Source organism: Contarinia nasturtii, unplaced genomic scaffold, assembly GCF_009176525.2.
Source record: "Contarinia nasturtii isolate CC-2019 unplaced genomic scaffold, AAFC_CNas_1.1 Cnas_scaffold_695, whole genome shotgun sequence".
NCBI lineage: Eukaryota > Metazoa > Arthropoda > Insecta > Diptera > Cecidomyiidae > Contarinia > Contarinia nasturtii.
In genome coordinates this window covers 11,625,297-11,648,384 of record NW_022198046.1, presented here as the reverse complement: position 1 = coordinate 11,648,384, position 23,088 = coordinate 11,625,297, and the positions used below count along the sequence as shown (strand labels likewise).

The 23,088-nt window shown below is 34.1% G+C and overlaps 1 protein-coding gene across 1 annotated transcript; it reads right to left on the bottom strand.

The window, feature by feature from the left end:
- Positions 1-13,229: 13,229 nt before the first annotated feature.
- LOC116341310 (cylicin-2-like) lies at positions 13,230-14,983 on the bottom strand. Its single transcript, XM_031768285.1, has 4 exons — positions 14,710-14,983; positions 14,276-14,374; positions 13,849-14,165; positions 13,230-13,481 (listed from the first exon to the last, which is right to left on the bottom strand). Exons 1-4 carry the CDS (start codon positions 14,922-14,924, stop codon positions 13,372-13,374), a joined length of 741 nt encoding a protein of 246 aa, XP_031624145.1. The 5' UTR covers positions 14,925-14,983; the 3' UTR covers positions 13,230-13,371.
- Positions 14,984-23,088: the final 8,105 nt, after the last annotated feature.

The following is a 23,088-nucleotide window of genomic DNA, read 5'->3' as shown; positions in this document are numbered from 1 at the left end:
TATTGATTTGGTAAAATTTCTGGTGCTGGTAAGATTTCCTTTTATTAATGTTCATATTTGTATACACCAATTTTATTATTATTCTTTAAACGTGTGTGAAAGTTTTAATCTCTCTGATAAATTGTTTTTGGGCCATTCCGGTGAATTTTCTTAACAATCGCTTGTTTTGAAAGTTATATGCTATACAAATTATAGTCGAATAATTGACATGTCGAAGTGATTTCGTGTGATCAATTTTATATCAGATGGGGTTTTTGATGAAATCGACTGTATTTAATTATTCAATATAAGAAAATATTCACATAAACTTAATTTGTTTTTGTCCAGGTTTTTGTGGCACACTCTTATAACACCACTATGGTCATAGAATAAGCATTGTGCTTTTGGTTAATTGTTGCGTTGTTTGAACGTATTGCATATTTAATAGCAAATCATAATCTTAATTACGTTTTTGTCATGTGTTCTCATCATTAAAACAATCAATAGATAACATGTATAACACAGGTGACTGTCAGTTTTAATTTAACACAGCCTTATGGTGTTATCCGTTTGATGTGACTTTTGTTTCGCACAAGTAAGATAAATATCTCATAAATCATGCGCCACACTCGATAAATTCTAAAATTCAAAGAATTGATTCTGAAGCTCATGGGTAAATAAAGACGATTCGGGTAATCATCAATAAGTGGCACATGTATCAAACGGTAAAGGAAAATCGGTTTCAAAGTTTACAAAGTTTCAACAAACTAGCCGATACAACAATCAAAATTCGATTTTCTTCAATTTTTGTTATCAAAGTGGGAACTAATCATGAATAATATATGTATAGAAGATGAAACAAGTGCTTCCACAGTGAAACTAAACGACTCTGTTGTTCACTTCTTAAGAATTGTTTACGTTATGCTTGTTTGTGCATATGTTTGTTTGTGTACAAAAAAACTTTTCTGTGTGATCCATTTCCAAGTTTACCAATTCAAACTAGCCCATTTCAATAGTTTGTACCGAGAAAACCTTGGCATCTACATTAAAATTGGTATATATACGATTGAAATCCACGTCAGATATTTTCTATGTCAACTATATTGTGTTGATATTTGGGTGATTGCGACCAATATACATTGGCCGAATTTATCGAAAAATGAAATAAATAATTGAAGACCGAACAAAATCGATTTTTGTTAGATATTTATGATTTCGGCGGAAAAAACAAGAGAAGAAGAAAAAAAGCGAGGCGAAGAAAATTATTGAACGGCTCATAAAAAATGTGTATATGTATGTCTGCGTATTATGCTCCAAATCCGTAAATTCTTGAGAGTAACGTTTTCATGGAAGAAGTCGTAGTAGCATAGGAAGAAAAAAAAATGAACAAATTGTTCGGCAAATGCCAAACTGAGCGCAATGTAGGCGAATGAAAAATCTATACGACCATGGACAGAGATGAAGAGAAATGAAATAATTCCGAAACCGATTTAAAAACAAGTAAATGGAAAAGCGATCAAGGCAAAGCCACTACAAAATACGTAGACAAGTTGTATGTGTGTCTGTATATATATATCTCTATCCACATAAATAAATAAAGAAACAATTTACGAAATCATAAATTTTATTCTAAGAGCATTGAGCCATTTGCAATAAATAACCAAAAAAAAACTGAGTAAGCAACCAACAGCAATGGTTGGCTGGCTGGCAACGACGGCAGAACCAACCAAAAACATTCGTTTTTGTATAAAAACCCCTCAATTCATGTTAATGCTCCAAAACGAAACGATCAACGCTTACTTACAACATGAAAATATAAACAAGCAAATGTAACGGCGAAAAATAACAAAAGTCAAGACAACCTCTCTCACACCGAAACGCGCTAAAAATGAGCAGCACTGCGCCAGCTTCAAGAAAACAAAATGAATACACAAATAAATGGAAAATTAAAAACACGAAAATGTATAAGTCGCGCGGCGCGGGTCAACGAGTAAAGTAACCAAAAATTAAAAACGAAGAGTGCGAGAGCGACCAACGGTGGATGCAAGAGCAGGCCGAACGGATGAATGAACGAACATACAACAAAAACAAAAAAGAATCAAAAACCAAGTCATGTAACGCGCGTTTTTTTCGACTCCATTGTTTTCCAACGCGGCGGATAATGCCTAAATGTATTTCGAAATTTCAACAGCATTCTCTTTTGAATAATTCAGGTTTTGCGGCACTCTTCTCACATTGCTTGAATATATGTTTGAGTGTGTATGTAAAGTTTGTATCTTAATATTTTGTTTCCGTTCGATGGCTTTGCAATTCAATGGGGCAAAATCCGTTGCCATTTTCTTAAAACAAATTTTTTTTTTTACTATTTGCATTCAACGAAAAACTCGCGCAAAAATTACTCGCAAGCAATGTGAAGTGTAAAAGTCTCACTTTATCCGTTCAGCCTCTTACAGTCTTTTCGACGACTTCATCAGTGTGGAAAAACAACACTTCCTTTAAATATGTATATTGTATACGTCTCAAAACACAAAATGACATTGTACATTTCACATTGTACATTTCCTATTTGGATTTACTACATAATTTATAAAGTTAAGTTCGATAACAAGGCCGTGCACAGTTCATTCAGTATGATATGCGTCGACATTTGAATCGAACGAATGCTAGAACGTAAAAAGCATTGAATATTTTTCTATCGAAGATATTGCGCACCAGGAAACCGGCTTCATCCATAAAAGGTGAATAATATTCTACGACACATAATATCAAACACTTCAATTTGCTACTGTTTTTTTAATGTCCATTGTTATGGAAAGGCTCTCTAGTATTTTCCTTTTTGTATGACTCAGTCTTATAATTCGAATCATATTGATTCCATCTCAATAATTAAAAGCAGAAATTTCAGACGAAATGTAGCATTCATAACTTTGAGATAGGAATTAACATTTGTTAAACTTTTTTTTTCTATTTACAAAATGAGAAAAAAGTGACAAAATTGATAAGAAAATGAGAGTTACATATTAAAATGTGTCATAAAAATTTATTGCTGCGTTTCGATTCAATTAAACAAACAATGTGATATATCCGAAATAATTTCAAAACTGTCGTCGCACATATAAAATCTCCATCATAACAAATTGCCGGCAGTAAATCAATGTATGAATGAAAATCTTATGCTGTGGTGAAAAAAAAAGTCAGCGGGAATTTTTCCTACTAAATAACAATACGTGATTGAGCATACATCAAATGCAGAAGTAAATTCGTTTATGTTAGTTTGCACTAGAATAAAATTGAACGGTGTTTGTGTATGTGTGAACGCTCAAACATTCGCTGAATAATTTATTATTTGACTTTTTTCTTCGGTTTATGTTGTGCGCGCAATTAATTGCCCTTTGGACATTCATCGTTGGCGTAACAACCGAACGCCACCTGTCGTGCTGTCACTTTTATTTTCGATCTTTCACTTCGGGAATATGGCAATTGTGTCTGATTGAAAACGGTAGAAATTCATAGATTTGCAATATAAATTACCGCCGACGAAAAATGTTGCCTCAAAAAAAGATGGAAACGAGGTGACGAGAAAGGAATAACATTCGATATGAAAATATTGTGCGACAATCATGAAGCGAAAAGAGAGAGACAGAGAGGTGAAATCAACAAAAAGACAAATATTTGTAAATCATATTAAGTTAGCAAATTGAAGAGTTGTGCACATGCATATGTTATGTCAACAACGAAACGACAACAGCACAAACACACACACACACTGAAAATTCAAGAGCTAAATCAAATACTTTGGGAAAATCGCAAAAGTTTCAATCTCGTAAATAAATAAAGTGTTTCTCCGTTTTTATTTTTGTTTTGTGGCAACAACTTTTCATTTATGCAACAGCCAAAATGAGAAAGGCGGATATGGGCGAAAGACGAGATTTACGAGAAGGAAGTCGTGCGCGCAACGTGTATGCAAAATGTAAACAATCACACACACAAAGCGAAATAAATTGATTAAACAACAATGGAAACGGGACCGGATCGAGGCTAGAGAATGCTGTATGTGGTTTTTGCTTTGTGTGCACCTTAAACATAGATTATTATAATGGTGCGATAGATAGAATCAGGAAGTGTATCGAACTAATGTGATTCTACTTAAACACCTCGCATTGGGAGCCATACACATACACGATGATGTGTACGTTTCACATTCAAATTGGTACAATCAACTTTTCTACATGCATACACTACAGACAAGTGAAACAAGCAAAAGAGATAAAACTATATACGATGCCATGTGAAATTCATATGTGATTCCATGTTAACATTGATTTGAGCCCAATCAGTATTCAACATACAAAAGCGATGACTTGTTTCATTGAAAGTGCTGTCTGTCACCATAACTAAATGAATGGACAACCGATTTTCAATATGTATGCGTATATTGTAGTACTTTATATGATATCATATGCATTGGGCATTGTGATTTTCATCGTGGGATGGCCTTTATTGAATGCCATGTTTAATAATTTATTGAAAACTAATTGAAATTTTCTGTTAAAGGTCTTTGATGTCTGGTTGGCATAACAAATGCGTGAATGGATTGAACCATTGAAGTGGTTTGGACATTAAATTCAGATTCCGAGCACTTAGTGTAATATAGGTTTTTTTTTTTCAATTGTATCAACAACAACAAATTTTGTGTATTATATATTCATTTTTTTATCCTTTAGTTCGGGTATTTTTTTCATTTTGTATTTTAATTTGAAGGAGTTGTCGTTTATCTATTGGACTTCTAAACAACCACAATACAATTATGAAAATTAATCGTTGTTCCGCTTTCATATTAATCTCATATATCCGGTCGTGTGTTTCCATCATAATATGATTTTTCAATCAAAATCGAATTGAGCTAAAAATTGAATCACAAGCAGAGAGATAGAGAGAGAGAAAGATTGCAATTTAATTTCCATTTCCGAAAAATTGCTCGAGTGTTTTTCATAAAATATGTTTTAAGAGGAGACTGAATTAAGCCAAAAGTATATATATGTTTTGTTCCACTTCATTCAAAATATAACCCGAAGCTTTGCCCACTTCAACATTGAATTAAATTCAAAATTTAATTAAAATTCGCTCATTTCCAAATGATTCAAATTTTAAGGCACTCGAATGGGTTTCAAAGTAAACAATATCCCGCAAAAATGCACGCACACAGTGAACAACCCAAAAAAAAAAAAATTGCCATCAAAAAGGCATGAAATCATGGAGCGAATACATATATTTCGGTTTCCATGCGGAAATTCATTTGAACAAGGTCCACAGTTTGGTGTGTATGTGTGTTTTTTTTTGTTTGTTTGAAGTTGCACAAATTTTGATTTTAATTCAAACGACAAAGGGCCATTTCATTATTTATTCGGTTGTGTCTAAATTTATGGAATATTCCCATTTGCCAATGGCAACGGCAACGTCAACGTCAACGTCAACCATTGCTAATGAATGACCTTTGGTGTGCGTGCAAATGTTCAATAAACATCATCAAATTGCCGAAACGTGTGTATGTGCGAATGGTATATGGTGTGCATGCATGTGACATATGCGACCCTCCGCAACAGCGAATCATATGATTTTTATTGCGCTAATATTTTTATTAAATTATAATCGTAAGCAATCAAATTGTCAGCGACTTGATGAAACTACGCGAAAACTTTGCGATAAAATGACGACAAACGATGACGACGTCGACGGCGGTGGTGGTGACACCAATACCAAACACCGTTCTAATGAACATTTATGTAATACGATGTTTTGTGTTTGTGACATATGTGTGAAATCGGCAAATAAACATAATTTTATGTAATTCTCTCCGGCATCGCATAACGTTCACACACTCACTCAAAACATTTGGTTTTATCCCGCACGTGCAATGAAATGGAACGAAAAACAAAACGTTTTGATTGCATTTACAACACAACTATTCGCAAACATATACAAGAGAGCTAAAAATCCAATTATAGATTGATGTTAGCGCGCAACTTCTTTCAGATAGTTTGCACATGTAAAGAGAGAGGGTGTGTGTCTTGACAAATAGCATCGAATAGAAGCGAACAGAGAAATTGCGGCTAATCGACAAAAATGAAAAGAGAACAAAAAATATTGTTTATATTTCAGCTCGTTGGGATTGTTCGTCGTTCGTTGTAGCTATTAGTGTTGCCGGTATATACTATGCTTGTTCTGCGGCAGTCTCACTGGTAAATCCCTTAACATGTTGCTAAATACCAAGTGTAGCAGCAACTTAAACGAATGTTTTCGTTTAATATTTGTTGTTATCGTCATCGTTGTCTACATCGTTTTTTTTTTCATCGCAGGTTGTATTTTTTACGCTTGCACTCTGCTGCTGCATGCCGCAGTAATCCCCTTTATTAGACGGATGCATTTAAGAGCATGAATATATTTTCGATTAACTGACGACTACCCTAGCATCTCTGTACTCCTTTCTCTCTTGATTATCTCCAGTGCATTGCCATTTTTCATGCACAAACTAAGCCAGCAGGAACACAACGAACGAGCAGAGAAAAAAAAACCATATGCGTTCAATTTGCGTTGTTGATGAAAGAAAAAAAGTAGCAACGCTCGACATTCTTCCTAAATAAACTACGCGCATTTTGACTTTATTTTCATTATGTGCTAGTCGTCAGATTCTGTTTTATTAGAACCGGTTTTTTTTATCTTTTTTTTATTTGATTTCGCATTGTTGTTGTTGTTATCGGATTGCTACTGTTATTGCTTTTCGAAAGACGCACACGCGTATCCGTACACACGATTATGCTCGAATTAAGCCAACAAAAATTCCCATCGCATTCGTTTTGCTATACTCTCTCCATCTACTCTTTCGCCGCATCCATATTTGATGTAGTAATTTTGTAGTTTGTTTGAAATACAGATCGCGAGGGAGCAACTCATTTGCAATTTTATCTCAACTATGAAATTTAAGAGTAAAAATGGAATTTTTTGCTTCATCATTTTTTTCATCTTCTTCTTCTTCCTTCATTCATTTGCTTCGTTTGTTTCCTTTGGCATTGCAATGTTGACTCATCTTTGGCGAATGCAAGCGTGTATTTTATGATCGTTTAAAGGCACATCGGAAAAATTGCACAAACACACGAGCACATTTATTTTATGACCACGAATATGCATAAACATTGCAGTAGGTTCTTCCCCTCGAACACAAAAATACCACTTCTATTGAACATAGAGAGAGATAGAAAGAGAGAGAGAGAGAGAGAGAGAGAGAGAGAGAGTCTCACACAGCATAGAGTCGGAGTGTGAGAGGGGGAGAGAGATAGAAAGACTTGGCGCGCCAGACACTCACAATCACATACCAAAGGCAATCACATACACAGATTCCACATATGGAACCACTAGATTTATGTAAAATTAATTCAGATAGCTGGATGGAGGTGGCGCATTTAAACCATACGTGATATTACACAGCATTTTGGTGTTTTGATAAAAATTGGCAAAAAGTTGTTATTGTATTTAATAAAAAAAGGGAAAAAGGGCAGAAAACTCTAAGTTACAACGATCAAATTCTATATTTCATAGCATAATATATTCCGATGGTTTTCCAGCCCACACCATATGCATCGCATACACATTTAATCGGCTACAAGTGTACGAGATTTATTTGAGTCAGACAGTCGGCAAAAAACAATCTACTCTTATTATGAGTTTTTGTTCCTACTATTTTGGTGGTACTTGATTCAAAGCTATAATCAAAACCGGAAATCATTTCCGTATTAAATTGAAGTAGATTGTATTTTTGCTGATAAAAACTGCCAGCTCATTGTTTTCCACACGAAAAATTTACACAAACACAATAAAAATGAAATGTGTAAAACGAAAAATGCCGACCGATTTGCTATCATCTGGAATAAATTTTGATGCGCCTAAAACGTGCTATATCAATCATTAATCAGCTTCGGTTGGATTTGAACGGAGATTAGAGCTAACCATTGGATAGATATGCGCTTATGCTATAGCATTAAATGTTGACCGATGTTTTTAATTTTCCATACACGTGCCAACAGTAAATCTATCCACATTTCATTCTCACATCATTTCACATGGTCGCTAATTTCACCACATTTCAACGCAAACCGATGCCGTTTAATATGCCATTTAACACGCATTCTCCAAGAATTCTGGGCATTTTCATCTAAAAATGGATGTGACGCCAAATATTTTAAGGGTTCCTTTTTTTCTTCCTGAATTTTTAAAGAGATAATACAGAACTCATAGCAAAACAGCAACCCCGCCAAATGAAGAGCGACCGTTATATTTTGATTTTCAGGTAGAAAAGTTGATTCGTTTGGTAAAATTGTTTTAAATCCTTTTTCTGTCTATTGTTCATTTTTATTTGGCGCATTAGACGTCATGGTCGTCGCCGTTATGTTCAACAACGTTGGAGTTTTTTTGTATTCATCTCGCCTGCAAACAGAAATATTATTAAATTTAATCGTTTGTTTGGGCTTAAAATATATTTTAATTGTTCATTCTGCATGTTGAATCGTATTACAGAACAAGGACACATCAAAACAGTCTATAATCTATGTCATGCACAAATTATCGATTTTATTTTTGTTATAATTCACTTGGTTGATTCAAATACAATATATTTCAATGAAATGCTATAAAATTGACTAATGGCAAAACCAAGTCAGAGCAAACGATAAATTGAAAATGAAAACTTTAACATTCAGAGTCACGAACTTATTTTGGTCGAGCATTGAATCGAAATGGAATAACAGCAATAACAAAAGAATAACATTTACTTTCTGCATATTTAAATTTTATCAGAAAATCACTGCCATTTTATCTATATTTATTTTGAATTCATTTCGAAATAGACGACGCCACATTGGGGTGCATTCGATGTGTGTGCACGATCCTTTTTTGTTCATTTCTATTAGCTATATTACTTTAAATGCAGAACAGCCACAGGGAATTTCGTTCTTTTGAGGTGTGAGATAGCACCGGCTTACACACGTCATTTATTTAATGCAAAAGAAAAATGGCCAATATCCCCGAGAATAAAAGCCGAAAAAAGATGAAGAAGAAGTGTGAACGTTGTGATAAAGCAAATAGACATGGATTAAATGGATGTTGAATACGCCCAAAAAAAACACATACACATTTAAATGATTCGGAATAAGATTAAAATATGCACCCTTTATGCGCACGATGCGCTCTTTAACGCACACACACAGTCACAGTGTCAATGAATTTATTAGATTTGTGCCTGGAATCCATGAAGGTAATGCTCACTGGAGCTCACTAACGAAATAAAAATTCATTCTGGCTCCGGCTTGTCGGCGTTTCTGCATTTATACATCTCTCACACTCTTATGACAAGCGCATACACTTTGCCATTTAATCAAATAAATTTTTTTCTATGCTTGGCTTTCGCTTTTTCTATAATTTAAATTTTAAATGCTTTAATTCACCTTGTCTGTTAGCCTTTTAAGCACTAACTCACAGATTCATGTTTCAAAGGGATTAAAATCAGAACATGTGTGTGTGTGTGCAGTGTGCACCGTGCATACATTTAACTAGAACAACAACAAAAACTATCGCTCTAATTAAATTGAAGGTTGCAGAAAATTTCCAGTTTTAGATGTTTCAGTGCACATTGCTTGAACATACCATGAGCAACCCACAATATGGCGAAAAAAAGTAATGAATAGAAACAACACGAACGGTTAAATGCCAAATGTGCATTTTTTTGTTCTCGATTTATTTCTGGGCAAATATAAAATATATATATATATAAAATAAAATCAAAACAAATGGCAAAACACACGTAAAATTGAAGCCGGAATAAGATTCGTGTTCTGAATGCTAATCGATATCTCCTCTTTCTCTCAATCCATCCCATTTGCTGATACCGCCTTCATAAAAGTAAAAAATACGTTTATTCAGACAGAAAAGTGAGCGAGTAGTGGGAGAAAGTCGAAAAATGAAGAAAGATAAAAACAAATTGCAAGGAAACAAAACAAAATTCAGTGCTTGGTTTTGTATTTGGATTAAGTTGAAATGCAGAAAACAGCTATAAAAAGGAAATATGAACACGTGGAAAATGAGCTCGGCAAATGCAATTGATCGAACCGGATTTTATGTACGAGGGTGAAAAACCACTTCAAACCCGTAAACATCGTAGTTTCCTTGATGGTGTATGTGTGTGTGTGTGTTTGTGTCCTGCGAGTAGGCAAAATAGGAAAATTCATTTTGTTATGTAATTTAAGCCTGAATACTGTGTACATCATCATCGTCAGAAACACCCCACATTATTGCTGGTCTTGTGTGTATTCAACTGTATATATCAATTCTGTGCGGTGCACAGTGAATTTTATGAATAATCGAAATATTTTAACCGTTGCAATTTTGATATTTAGAAAGTCCCCCCTCGTTACCTCGTACAGCGCACACATATCTACAAGTTCAAAATCGAGTAATCCAAATAAATAACATATTTAAGCGAATGGTATTACACGGATTTCTATCAACACAATTATTATGCTGAATGCTCTTCGGGTGCGATGCGGTCGCATCGAATTTAAATTATCGAGAGATTTTAATGTTTGTATGGAATTAAATGCACAAAATCATTTGGGGATTTGAATCTTCAAAATGGGATAGATGAACAATACTGTTGCGTTTCATATACACACACTATTATGCCCATAATGGCGAAAAAAGCAATTTCGTTTCTAAAAATTTTCAAGATCGATTATAGCAACGAACGTACAAACAACAACAACACTAAATTGTACCAAATGGCGAGAAAATAAATCGTTTTTTATTATTTTCCCTTCAACACTCAAAAACTTTTCGCTTTGCACAGCAAAAATAAAACCAATAAACAAACCCAAACCATTTTTCATCGTTGCCAACATTCACGTACTCAATTCAAAACGAATGAACAGAAGGGAGACTGCAAATATGTTCAAACAAAAACTTTCCAATTATCGATTTCGTTAGAGAACAAGAGAGCTACGTGTGTGCAGTGAGTGTTTTTTTTCTTTCTTTCTTCTATTTTATGTGGATAACCAGTTTACACTTCTGTACGCTTTAGCTTCAAAGGTTGATTTGCCTATTACGTTTCAGATGGAAGTATTTACGTGTAATTTGGTCGAATTATTGATTTTAAAAACTAACCCAGTTATACATTGTACTATGCCTATGCTTAGCAGTGCTAAGTTAGCACAGTGTTTTGTGCGTTTTAAGTGAGAAAAATGGTTGTTTTATTTATGCGATATTACCGCTTTCATCCACCTGTTTGTTTTGTTCCGACATCAATCAGAAAGGAAAATGAAAACGTTTCATATTTTATTAGAATTTTGTTGTTCTGCAATTTTTCAGTTGAAACGTTGACATTTAACATTTTTATTCCTTAATTACTCCAATTTGTTGTATGTCCAATGCCATGGACAAACACGTACTAACACGTGTACTTTGCATCTTCATAAGGTGAAGAAGTTGAAAATTACTAATAATTACAGTTTGAAAAACTATTTTGGAGACTTCGGAACAATTTTGACAAATAATTGTAAGGAAAAAATTACCAAAATATGAACTATTAAGATATACGCTATCTTCTACAAAATGATTAATGAAGTCTGTACTGCGTATTTTATGAAGACCGAAACATGCGTGTGGCTTGTATTTTATAAAATGTCAAATATTTCGTTGAAAATCAACATAAATTTTACAGATTTTTTCAAATCTATATAAAACTTCGATATTTTTCTTCAGCATATTTCCCAGATAGAAAAAAATCGAGAGATGCAAAAAGTAAAAAGAAATGATGGAAACTGTTTGATAAAAATAGCCAAAACCAAAATACGCAGACTTTCATTGAGCGGGAGTGCCCATGAGCACTTTTGACACGCGATTCTCAAATTAATTTTTATATCAAATCATGCGAATCTCTTTTTTTTCTTCGTCTTGCATGCCATTTTCGAGTGATTTGTGTTGCTCAATTTAATGCTACTACATTGGGTTGAGCCTGTTTTCATTAAGATAGCAAATATTTCAATGTAAAAAAAAAATGATGAAAACATGCTAAAATGAGGTTTTATAGCTATCAAGACATTCGCCCACATCATCTCTTCCATTCTTTTGTTCAGCTTAAAATACGCAAGATTGTTTACTTGTTGGGTGCACACTGCACACCTACACACATACCGCTTTCGATACGAGATTTATGGTGAAGTGTGTGCGACAGCAACAACTATCACGAAAATGTTCATTCATTCAGTTTAGTGAAATTTCATAGTCTCAAGATGAATGAGTCGAATGGAAAAACATAATCCATCAATTTATTTACATCTAATTTGTTCTACCTCACACCATGCCGCCATGTATCTCAGTGACAAAGCATCATACAATGGAAACAATTGCAAGAGAAAAGCAATAATCGAGAACAATTTCTCTCTCTCTCTATTATTTCACATGATTCGAATATGTTACAACTGAACCACTACCGATAGCACAAAGTAGATGGTTTTCATCAAGCGCGTAATGCAAAGCGAATGGTATTTTTATTCGTTCAAGTAAATCCAAAGTGAAGTAGCAACATACAGAATTTCGAATGACGAAAACGAAAAACATATTTATTTGCAATGAATTTTATACGACAAAAAAAGACAACACAAACACACATCACACCGTCAAGCAAATGGATTCAAATATTCTTGTAACATGGTTAAACATGGGTTGTTTTTCTCTCTTTTTCTCTTCTTTCGCGCTCGATTTTGATTATGTAAACACATTTACAAAGTAAATGAAACGAGAGCAAATGTTTTGAACTGATGCAAACGATTTGAAATATACATATGATTGAGTGAAGCGTAGAAATGTTTGTTGATGTTGACAGTTCATAGCGAAAATACGTTTTTTAAATATTTAACACATGTTTGCAATGGTTTCAAATGGAGAACATTATTTTGCGTTGTAATAAACAATATGATGTAACATTAACGCTCACAAAAATTAGTCGAATTCAAAGTGCATTTGATTTTGTTAGCTTGTCTGGCGGATATGACACAGTAATGTTTACGAACTTTTCACGTGCATGTCATTTTCATTTCCGCAAGTTTAACGTATTCAACGTTCTGTTCTGTCAGAAAAAGAAAACAAATTGGAAATTTTGTCGCGAACACATTATTTATTCTCTTGGGTGAATGAAAAAAAAGCACCTTTTCAACACAGTACATACATATTTTTAGCAAATTTTCATAGGATCACAATTACTACAGTTGATGAATGAAAAACCAAATTAACGTTTCTAACAGTTTGGCTAAGACAAAGCTCGTTCAGGCGTAGTATATTCGTCAGTTCGAATCAGTAGCCTTTTTTATGACCCCATTTTTCACCCTTTTTACTTCCGCCTTTCTTTCCTTTTTCGCTTTTGTGACCGTACTTGCTTTCTTCGCCTTTTTCGCCTTTGTATCCTACAATGGAAAGAAAGTGTCAAATTCAAATAGTTTCATATTTCGAAGCGTGTCTACGAATTAATAAACTAAAACGGAACAATAGCAGTTAATCATTTATCGTTCAACGTTTGTTGATAATATTTCTTCACAATTGTATCGCTTTTTGTATTTAATTCAACTGCTAAAATCCATGCTCTGAAAATGTGAAACTTTTGAGACTGAATGTTTTCGGTTCAAAGGTCAAACTAACATTAAAATTCACATTGTACAGTGAACGTTGATATGAATGAAACCAATCAAAGTTCAGGTCATCAGGAAAAACGTTTTCATTTTATTTTTGTGCATTCAAAAATATTAAAATAGTGAATAATGGTATTTGATTAACCTGATTCGTCATGATGATGATGTCCTTTTTTGCCGTGACCCTTCTTGCCAGCCTCTTTTTCCTCAAATGATTTGTTAAAATGTCCTTTTTTGTGTGATCCACCCTTTTTCGATCCATGGTTTTCATGAAAATCACCGTGCTCCTCATCGTATGCACCATCATAATCTTCGTCAAAATAGTCTTTCTTCTTTTCGGATTCATCTAACTTATGAATGACATGCTTGCCTTTGGTTGAATGACCTTTTTTAAAGCTACCTTCTTCGTGAAATTTGTGGCCTTTTTCACCCTTCTTTCCTTCTTCTTTTTTCGAATGATATCTATAAATGTTTATCAATTATTTTTCAATTTTTTTTTCTTTTTATAAACCATATCGGAAATTTTCGGCACGCTATCACATTAAAAATAATGAAAATAATTAAAATATTACCCGGAATCATCATAATATTTTTTCTTGTGTCCCTTCTTCTCTTCGTATTCACCTTCGTGGTCTGCTTTGTCATGGTGACCTTTTTTACCTTCTTCTTCTCTATTGAAGGAAAGAAAAAAGTAGACAGAGTTTTCAAGTTATCATTGTACGTTAAGCTGAATTATTTACGTTTAATTTATTAACGATCCTAATCATATTAATTGAAACGATATATTTTGAAATGTTTATTGAGATGGAATACACCGCATTTTTGTTATTTCTTTTTATTCAACTCATTATTTTTCGAAAGAAAAAAAAAACGTCAAAAACACAAATACACGTATTCCAGCGCTAAGTTCGCTGTTAACAATAATTTTTTTGCACAACTTTCTCTCTTCACTTTCCAACTGCGAGAGAACTTTTACTTTGAAACACTTTCAAACATCGATACGTACCCATGCTTTTCTTCGTAACCTTTATCGCCTTTCTTTCCATGTTTACCATATCCACTGTGATGATAGTCTTCTTCTTCACCTTTTTTCCATTCGTGTTTGTCTGATGCAGCCACGTCCAAATCATCAACTTGAATGCGTCGTGCATCGCAGCCATTCATCGTCAAACTGACGAAAATGGCCGCAATGCACATAACAACGATCGTCAATCTTGACATTGATTGTATTCGATTGATTTAAATGGTATTTTACTACAATTTTATGCGTTCGTCTTTGTTGGTCGACAATTCGAAGGTTTATGACGTGAATTGGTGTGATTCAATTTTTATTTATATATCGATTTCGTAACATTTAATGAAATAACAACAAAAAAAGAACTCGAATCTTCGTTGAGTATTACAAAAAAAAAATCAATTTGTTTCGCTTTATTTTGTCAATGAACCTGTTAATGAGATGGCGATGTGAATAAAAAACACATTTTATCGACACATATAACAACAATTTTAACGGTTATTCACGACAAATCGATGATTGAATTCTTTTCAGTTGATTGTGTTGAACGAGACCAGTTTCAAATTATATAGTTTTTCCCTCTCTTTTTGCGAACAATTAAATCTCAACTATTTTTTTCTCTATCTCTTCTCTTTCTGATTGAATCGCTCTATTCGAATCAATATATGTAGAGATTGAGAGCAATGGAAAATTCATACACAATAAACGAATGAGAATGACAAACGAAGCAACGATTTCGATCAGGCAAAAATATCAAGCAACATAAAAAAAAACACTAACGATATTGACGTAATATTCATTGAACTGATTAATTGCAACATCAACACTGATTGTTCTCTGTAATTAATATTTATGCAACACATTTGTGTATCTCAATCGCGCCATGAACCCGATAAAGATGTGAACAACGGTGACAGAAAAAAAGGAAGTGTGTATCAGTGTGAGCGTGGAAAAATGAATGCGACAAACAAATATGTAATGTGAATTAGTCACAAAATATAGGCGAGAGAGCAAGATGTGGATAGAGAGAGAAAGAGAGTGCAATGGCAACAAAAAGTCTCGTGGTCATGTTTCTATGAGCATGAAAAAGTTTATAAAGCACGTTCAATTCATTGGTTATGCGCACAAAGGCTGGAAAATAGATAAATTTCAATTTCAATTCCGAGCGTCAATAAGCCAAACATGGGAACAGAAAAAAGAGACTAAGCCAGAACGCGCGATATCGAATTTGAATCTCTTCCATTCGTTCTCTCCCTCCACGCCACCTCATATATGAAATGAATATATCGCTCTAACAAGCGAATAAAAAGCACGCATCGTGTTGTTATTCGATTAACAAGTTTTTACGTCATCACCAGCAACGCAAGCAAAACTCCACTATAAAGTAAACATTTTTTATGGTATTTTGTGTGTATGTGTTCATTTCATTCAGCCACATTCAGCGATACAATTCAAATTTATGGAAAATAGAAATCGATATGGCCGTGTGAATGCCATAAAAAAATGAATGCATGCATTTTTTTTTGAGAAATCTGTCGTTGCATTTGGCATATATCTAACATTGGAAATCGTGCATAAAGTCATTGTTGCTAATGGCGAAAGAGAAAAAAATGCTTTGCACATTTCAATCAATTAAAACTTTTCGAACAATGTTTCAACGCAAATGCATCGTGCCGACGCGTGGTTAACGAGGTGAAACAACAACAACAATGACAAAAAAAGAATTGACGACTTTTAAATAGAAATCTAAAGAGAAATACGGCATCATAAAACCAAACAAAATGTTGTACTCAGTGAAACATTTCGCGTTTTAACCGGAACATTGCTATCTATCTAACACATTTTTTTTAAATATTATAACGAATTGTGGAATTGCTCTTTTTTAGCATCATTGCCATATAATATATGAAATGTGGACTTTCAAACATTTTCAGTTATTTGACATACACACACGCTCTCCCGGTCTTTATTTCGCTCTTTTTCTCTTTCTGTTGCACTTTCTTTCTCTCGCTCTCTCACTCTCTGATTGAAGTTGGCGCATCATTTCACTACTTTCGCTCATAATGGCAGCGGTGCGAATAAAAAGAAAAAGGCAGCCAGCATGCGACGGGGCGCACATTCACATTTATCACATGGCCAAATTAAATTAAATACACGTATGCTACGAAACGGCTCTTTATTATACGCATAAAACGGAAGTGGCGTGAACCACTGGCGAAACTCTACCAACAAGCATAAACGGGCTTATGGCATCATCTGAACACGGTTTGAACACAGAGTCATCATATGTACGCATTTCCATATATGTATTTCACTATTCATATACCATACAAAGTGCGCTCCATATCAGCAACATGTATGGTCCTTCGTTCGAGATGACGCATATGCTTATCTCAAAGTGTGGTATATCCACATTTCCATTGCTCTCTCTCTCTCGCTCATTCGCTTTAATAATAATTTTGTGTTCACATAACGGTAATTAAATTTGTATCCGTTTTTACATCATTTTTGTTCATGAAAAATTCAAGCGATGTATATTTTCTTTTTGGTGTGTACACATATTCAATAAGATCCAGTACTTTTGATAGCTTGCTTCCATTCAAAATGCAATATGAAAAAATAGCAAGTACCCCAGATTCTATTGAAATTGAGTATACATGTTAGCCCTCAATGATTCGAAGAATGAATGCCTACCAAAATGCTCAACAAAGTACAGCTTAAATCAAGGATCATATAAATAATAAGCGAAATTTAATTATTTATTAACACATATTGATAGCATCATTTCGAACAGCACTTTATTCAAATTGTTGGTAAAAAAAAGAACCTTCATAACCATCCTACATGGTTTAATCACCTTTCCAAACCAAACGGGGCAAACAAAAGAACTTGCACGGAAACATGGAACTATAACGAAGTTCGAAATGAAAACAAAAAGATACTCATTAAATTGATAGCGGAAATTCCATATGCAGTTTAATAACTAAGTTTTCATTGTATCTGCCAAAGAATTCAAATGATTTCCATCCAATTGAAATGATTCCAAATAGTCTATTTTAGTTCACTGATTTATTCTTTCATACGGAGTCACTCAACGGTAATAATTTTATTTATAAGCAGAACAATTGCACAAATGCCTCAAGCGATTCATGTTTTGAAAACGGTAGTGAACTATGCAAATGGTATTGTACGTTCTCTGCTCGTTAGTCAAAATGGGATGATTCACTTCGTTCGTGCCGCCAGAACAAAACAAAAAAAAAATTTACTTTAAGACTCGATAAGAAAAATTACTGCTCGTAATCCTATAAAAACGACCGAAAAAACAACACCCATCGAGAACTGATGCTATCCGACAATATAGCCGAAAACTGCATACATTTCTTTTGTTTGTGATAAAAATGAATATAGAATATCATAAGGAGTGATGGTGTAAATGACATTGTCGTTTTGTCTCTCTTCAGCATTTCAAATAGCATCGTGTTGTAATCTTTTTGGATGACGCGCAACCCAGTAAAATTGATGCGAAAAGTTTTCACCGAAGCGACGAATATAATAACAAAGCAGTTGCAAAACACCATTCCATCCAAAATCGTCATCGTTATCATTAGTTTGTGTTATTGCTAATTGTGTGTGTGTATGCGGGCGCTCGACGGTGCTTGATTTTTTGGTATATTTCATTTTGGGTTGGGTCGTCATATCATCGGTCCTGGTTGCGTCGTTTGCTTCATTTGAATAGCAAAAAGATAAAAAATTTATACTTTCTGTATTCGGAATTTATTAGCATAAATACAAGATTAGACATGGTAAAAATAAATAATGCGGCATTTTTCCAAAATTTATTGTTGCATAGAAGTTTTCAGTAATTACAACCGGGTTTGAGCACTTTGCCGAGAAACTTTAAATCTATTTAAAAGTATTGTCATGTCGAGTAGGAAATGGAAACATGGTTTTTCATACGAACTTTGTTTTTTGTACACTTAGTTGATGCTAGACGCTATGCACGCCTTTCTATTTTCCTCTATACAATTTTTATGGGTTGAACAATAAAATGTTGTGCACAAAGAGAGAGAGAGAAAGAGAGAGAGAGATATTATTATCTACGTTACTATGTATGAAAATAAGTTTGCGAAAGCATTACAATTCTTACATGGCAAATCACATCAAACATTGAAAATTTACTTATGGAAAATGGACATGTAAAATGCTAATCACATTAAATCTTGACGTGTAGACAAATGAATTACATTACTATGAATTTGTATGATGACACTGTGAAGACGAGTTTGCCAAATTTTGTAACAAACAAACATCGTACTCTTCAAATTAAATGTAAACTTCATGACCTAAAAAATTAGCAAATAAAAATAGAGTACTAAAATTACTATCTGATTGGCGAAACAGCTTTTTGGGTAAGGAAACAAAGATTGTGGTACGAATTCATTTAACCAGTCTGATCAACATCATTAAAAAGGTATAAATTTTCTTTGTCAACTGAAAGTAAAACCGAAATAAATGAGCTCTGTTTGAATGTGAGATATATATTAAAATACTTAAAACCGTGTTAACCTGAGAAAATGTTTCAAAGTATAGCTCGGCAAAACGACCGATACGGAGAACGGCGTCATTTTGTAAGCGATTGAGCATATGAGCATATTTCAGTTGATTGTATGTTGGCATTAGATACTATGGCATCTCTTCGAATTTCAGCACCAGCATTTTATTCTAAGTGAAATTATGAAATAATCAAATACATTAAATTCATGCAAAAAAATGTGTAAAAATTGCATTTTTTTCAGATACATACGTATAAGTAAAAGAAAACTGACAGTGATACCGGAAATTGACTACCTATCCGAAATAGTAATAGATTTGAATCAATATCAACGTACGGTAAGTTTATGCTTTTTTCCAATATGTATTCACAAAAGATAATAAAAATTGTTTGAACTTGAAGAAAAAATACATATGTATAAAGGTATAATAATACATAAGAGCGCCGGACGAAAGAAGAAATAGTTTTTGGCGAGCGAAAATAGTTTGGAATTAACCTTGGATTATCGACTTTAAAATGTATCATGTACCGTGCGTGCATTCACTCTTCAAATAAACTCTTCTTGATAAAGAAGATATATTTCGCAAATTCAAATCTGCTTCCATCCCGCAAATTTGAAGGTAACATTCATGGAAACGTATGAATATTTAATGAATTTTTTCCACTCAAATCGGTAAATGCGAACCGAAACATTTTGACCGTTTTATTCGTCATGTTTTTTCTTGCTCCACTAAAGAATTGACTTTGTGTTGCCTTTCACCTTTTCTCAACACATTTTTTTCCATTCGATGGGCGATAAGAGGTAATATACACTAAGTACTTAGGCTAATGAGCACCGTAATCAAGACCACACTAAATTTTTTGGCGACATTTTTTGAGTATTTCACTTGAGCTTTTAGTGGTTCATTTCAAAATCACTGATTTCATTGGATAATTGAAGAAACCGAATGCTGTGAAGCCAAAATATCAACGAAAGCGATAAGATATAAAAAGCTGCAAACGAAGAAAAGAAAGCGTGAGTGGATGCGAGAGCGAAAAATATATAGTATAAAAAAACAAGCAAAAGACATTCAAAATATTTATACGTTTATCAAGAAAACTTAAAGCACACTTCAACTTGAACAAAATTCATTTCAGTCGGTGGCAAAGTGTGGATATAGAATGAAGAAAAAAAGTTGCATCGTTTCATCGTCATCTTTCACATTTTTGTTTCCTTTTTTTATTCTCTCTCTCTTGCTCTCTGGTCGCAAATGTTGTTTGAGTTTCTCAAGTGGAGAATTTTCACGCTAAAAGATTTTCGTTATCAGAACTTCGTTTTAATTCCATTTTGTATCTTTTAAAAGTTGTAGTTTGGCAATGATTTGTAGCATTGAAGAAGAAGATAGCAGTTCGGGTGTTCGTGACGTTTTGCACAGAGTGCTGGTGCGAGTGCGATGATGATAAAAGAAAGGCGCCGCAGTTGAAAAGAAAACCAAAGATGAATCGACCAAATATATATAGAATCTATGTCGAGTGGGTAAGAAAGAAAACGGAATTTAAAATGGTGAGAAAGAAGCGGAAAAATGCGAAAAAACAGCGCTCAAATTTATTTGCAACCGCGTTTTCCCTTTTGTCAACTCCGCACAATTTTCTTTTGTAGTTGATTTTAAAATATACTTTCATTGGATATGCATAGACTGGCTTTTGTGGGATTTCGAACGCGCTCTCTCTCTCTCTCTCTCTCGCTCTCTCTGTCGCATTCAGCATTCTCGGATGCATTGAAGATGCGATAAATTACGGTAGCCGAACCGAATAATTTAAAATTGCAAGCATTGCTTTTGTCATATTTTGTGTATGTTCCACTCTATAATGTGCTTTGTGTGAATGTGCGCGCACACAGCCGTAGACGCACACATACACAAATACTCTATCTCTCTCTTTGGCACAAATGCATGCAAGCAGAACGCAAATATTGCATGAAGTTTTTGTGCATTAAGTGTTAATTATGTGGTTTATATGGATGAATTTTAAACGGTACATACAATAAATCTGGCACAAAGGAAACAATGCGTGAAAACGAACGATTTTTCGGTACGCGCAAAAGAAAATATGATGCAAACGAACGATGGTGAAAAAAGAACAGCGAAGGATAAAGAGAGCGAGATCGCGTGCGAAAGAGAGAGAGAGAGCGAGCACAATGAACACAATCCAAAGAAATGCGGGCTACACTCCAGTGCAACTATTCACGATTCCACTAAATAAGTACCGCCAAATTGTGATCTTCCGCTGCATTCAAAAAGCATCATTTACATAACCAGTACCATGGTAAGTATAGCGATTAAATAAAATGATATAATCACAAAAGTGCTGAAAATCTGGAAAATGCATTCAAACTCCATGGGTATGTGGTGTTTTTTTCTTCATTTTTTTCTATCGTGTACGATGAGCGCATCCGCACTCTTATGTCCGTCTTTGTGCACAGCACCCGGAAAATGAGAAAAAGGAGTAAACGAAAACAATACGAATGTGACATAAACTGCTCTTTAACGTTCGATGTGGTATGTATGCGTATGAGAGGATTTTAAACTCGTACAAGATTTATTGTTATATTTTTGGTTCGCGAACATTGTTGAAATCGGAATCGAAAGTTCTTACAATGACGACGGTAACGACTTACAGCAATGATGACGACAATAACGAGTATATATATATTCCTCTCTATTCATGTATATGAAAAAAAATAATCTCGGAAAAAGTCATCTGATGCAATTTGTTTTCCAGCGATTGTATTCAATTTGTTTAGTGCTTATCGTAAGCATAATCTATTAATATTATTCAAGCGCATCCAACAATCATCCATCAAAATTTCATGGCGCTGAGCATAGTAGTAGAAAAAACGAGATGTGAAACAAAATGTGTGTACAATTTGGCTAGAAATATTCGGTTGGGTTGATGCGAGGAGTTTTTTTTTTTCGTTCGTTGAAAAAAAATGTGCACGCGTCAAGAACTAGAAAGTGGATGGCAAAAGTCTGAGGTCTGAGAAAAACTAGCACATGCCTGGTGCCAGATGTGTTGTTCTCATATTTTTCGATTTTTCTCCGATGAAAAGCAATCTCTTTTCGAGAAAACTGTAAGTTATTGTCGGTGCGATAAGCAGTCGAAATGAAGGTATTTTTTTGATTTCAACAGTATGTTGTGTCACCACAAAGACATTAAGATATATGTCATAGTTTAGAGCCATCCGAATAGAATGCTTTAAACATATGGCGAATTTTTCCGTCGTCATGGCCGTTTCAAATGTGTTGAACAAATGCGTAACATAAATCCATGCCAAGTTCCGCAAATCAAGAAAAATTTACACATACAAGAAATGACATTAGATTATGTTCTTATGGTGAATGCAATCTGTGAACCGTACCGACTTAGAATTAGATCAAAGAGAGAGAGAGAGGGAGCGATAGAACGGGCGCTACAAAACTAAAGAACAATCCTTGAGAACGAGCAAGTGAACGAAGGTCTTTAGTTCAATGCGGTGGCAAACAGTAACCGTTACAAATCTCCTAAATGTAATGAATCATATTTTATTTTTCGTCTACATCAAGACTCGCATGAATCACATGACAGGCCAAAGTAACACGCAAACGGTACAACAACAAATATTAATACGACAATCAAAAGACTTTACTCTTTTATTTACAGCGCGGTGGCAGCAACACAGAACACGACCATTTGGAGAAAAATCACTACCATAAAAGTTAGTTATGTGAAATTTTGTAGTGTGAAAAATAGATTATAGCAACATTCATCATAATGGTATTTCTTTCAATTTTTTTTGTCAG

Bases quoted from the DNA above. Each gene is read 5' to 3' on its own strand.
- LOC116341310 (XM_031768285.1), bottom strand. From the start codon at position 14,924: ATGTCAAGATTGACGATCGTTGTTATGTGCATTGCGGCCATTTTCGTC. The intron at 14,166-14,275 runs GTAATATTTTAA...AAACATTTATAG, and splicing joins AAATATTATGATGATTCCGG to ATATCATTCGAAAAAAGAAG. The intron at 13,482-13,848 runs GTTAATCAAATA...TTTCCATTGTAG, and splicing joins TCATCATCATGACGAATCAG to GATACAAAGGCGAAAAAGGC.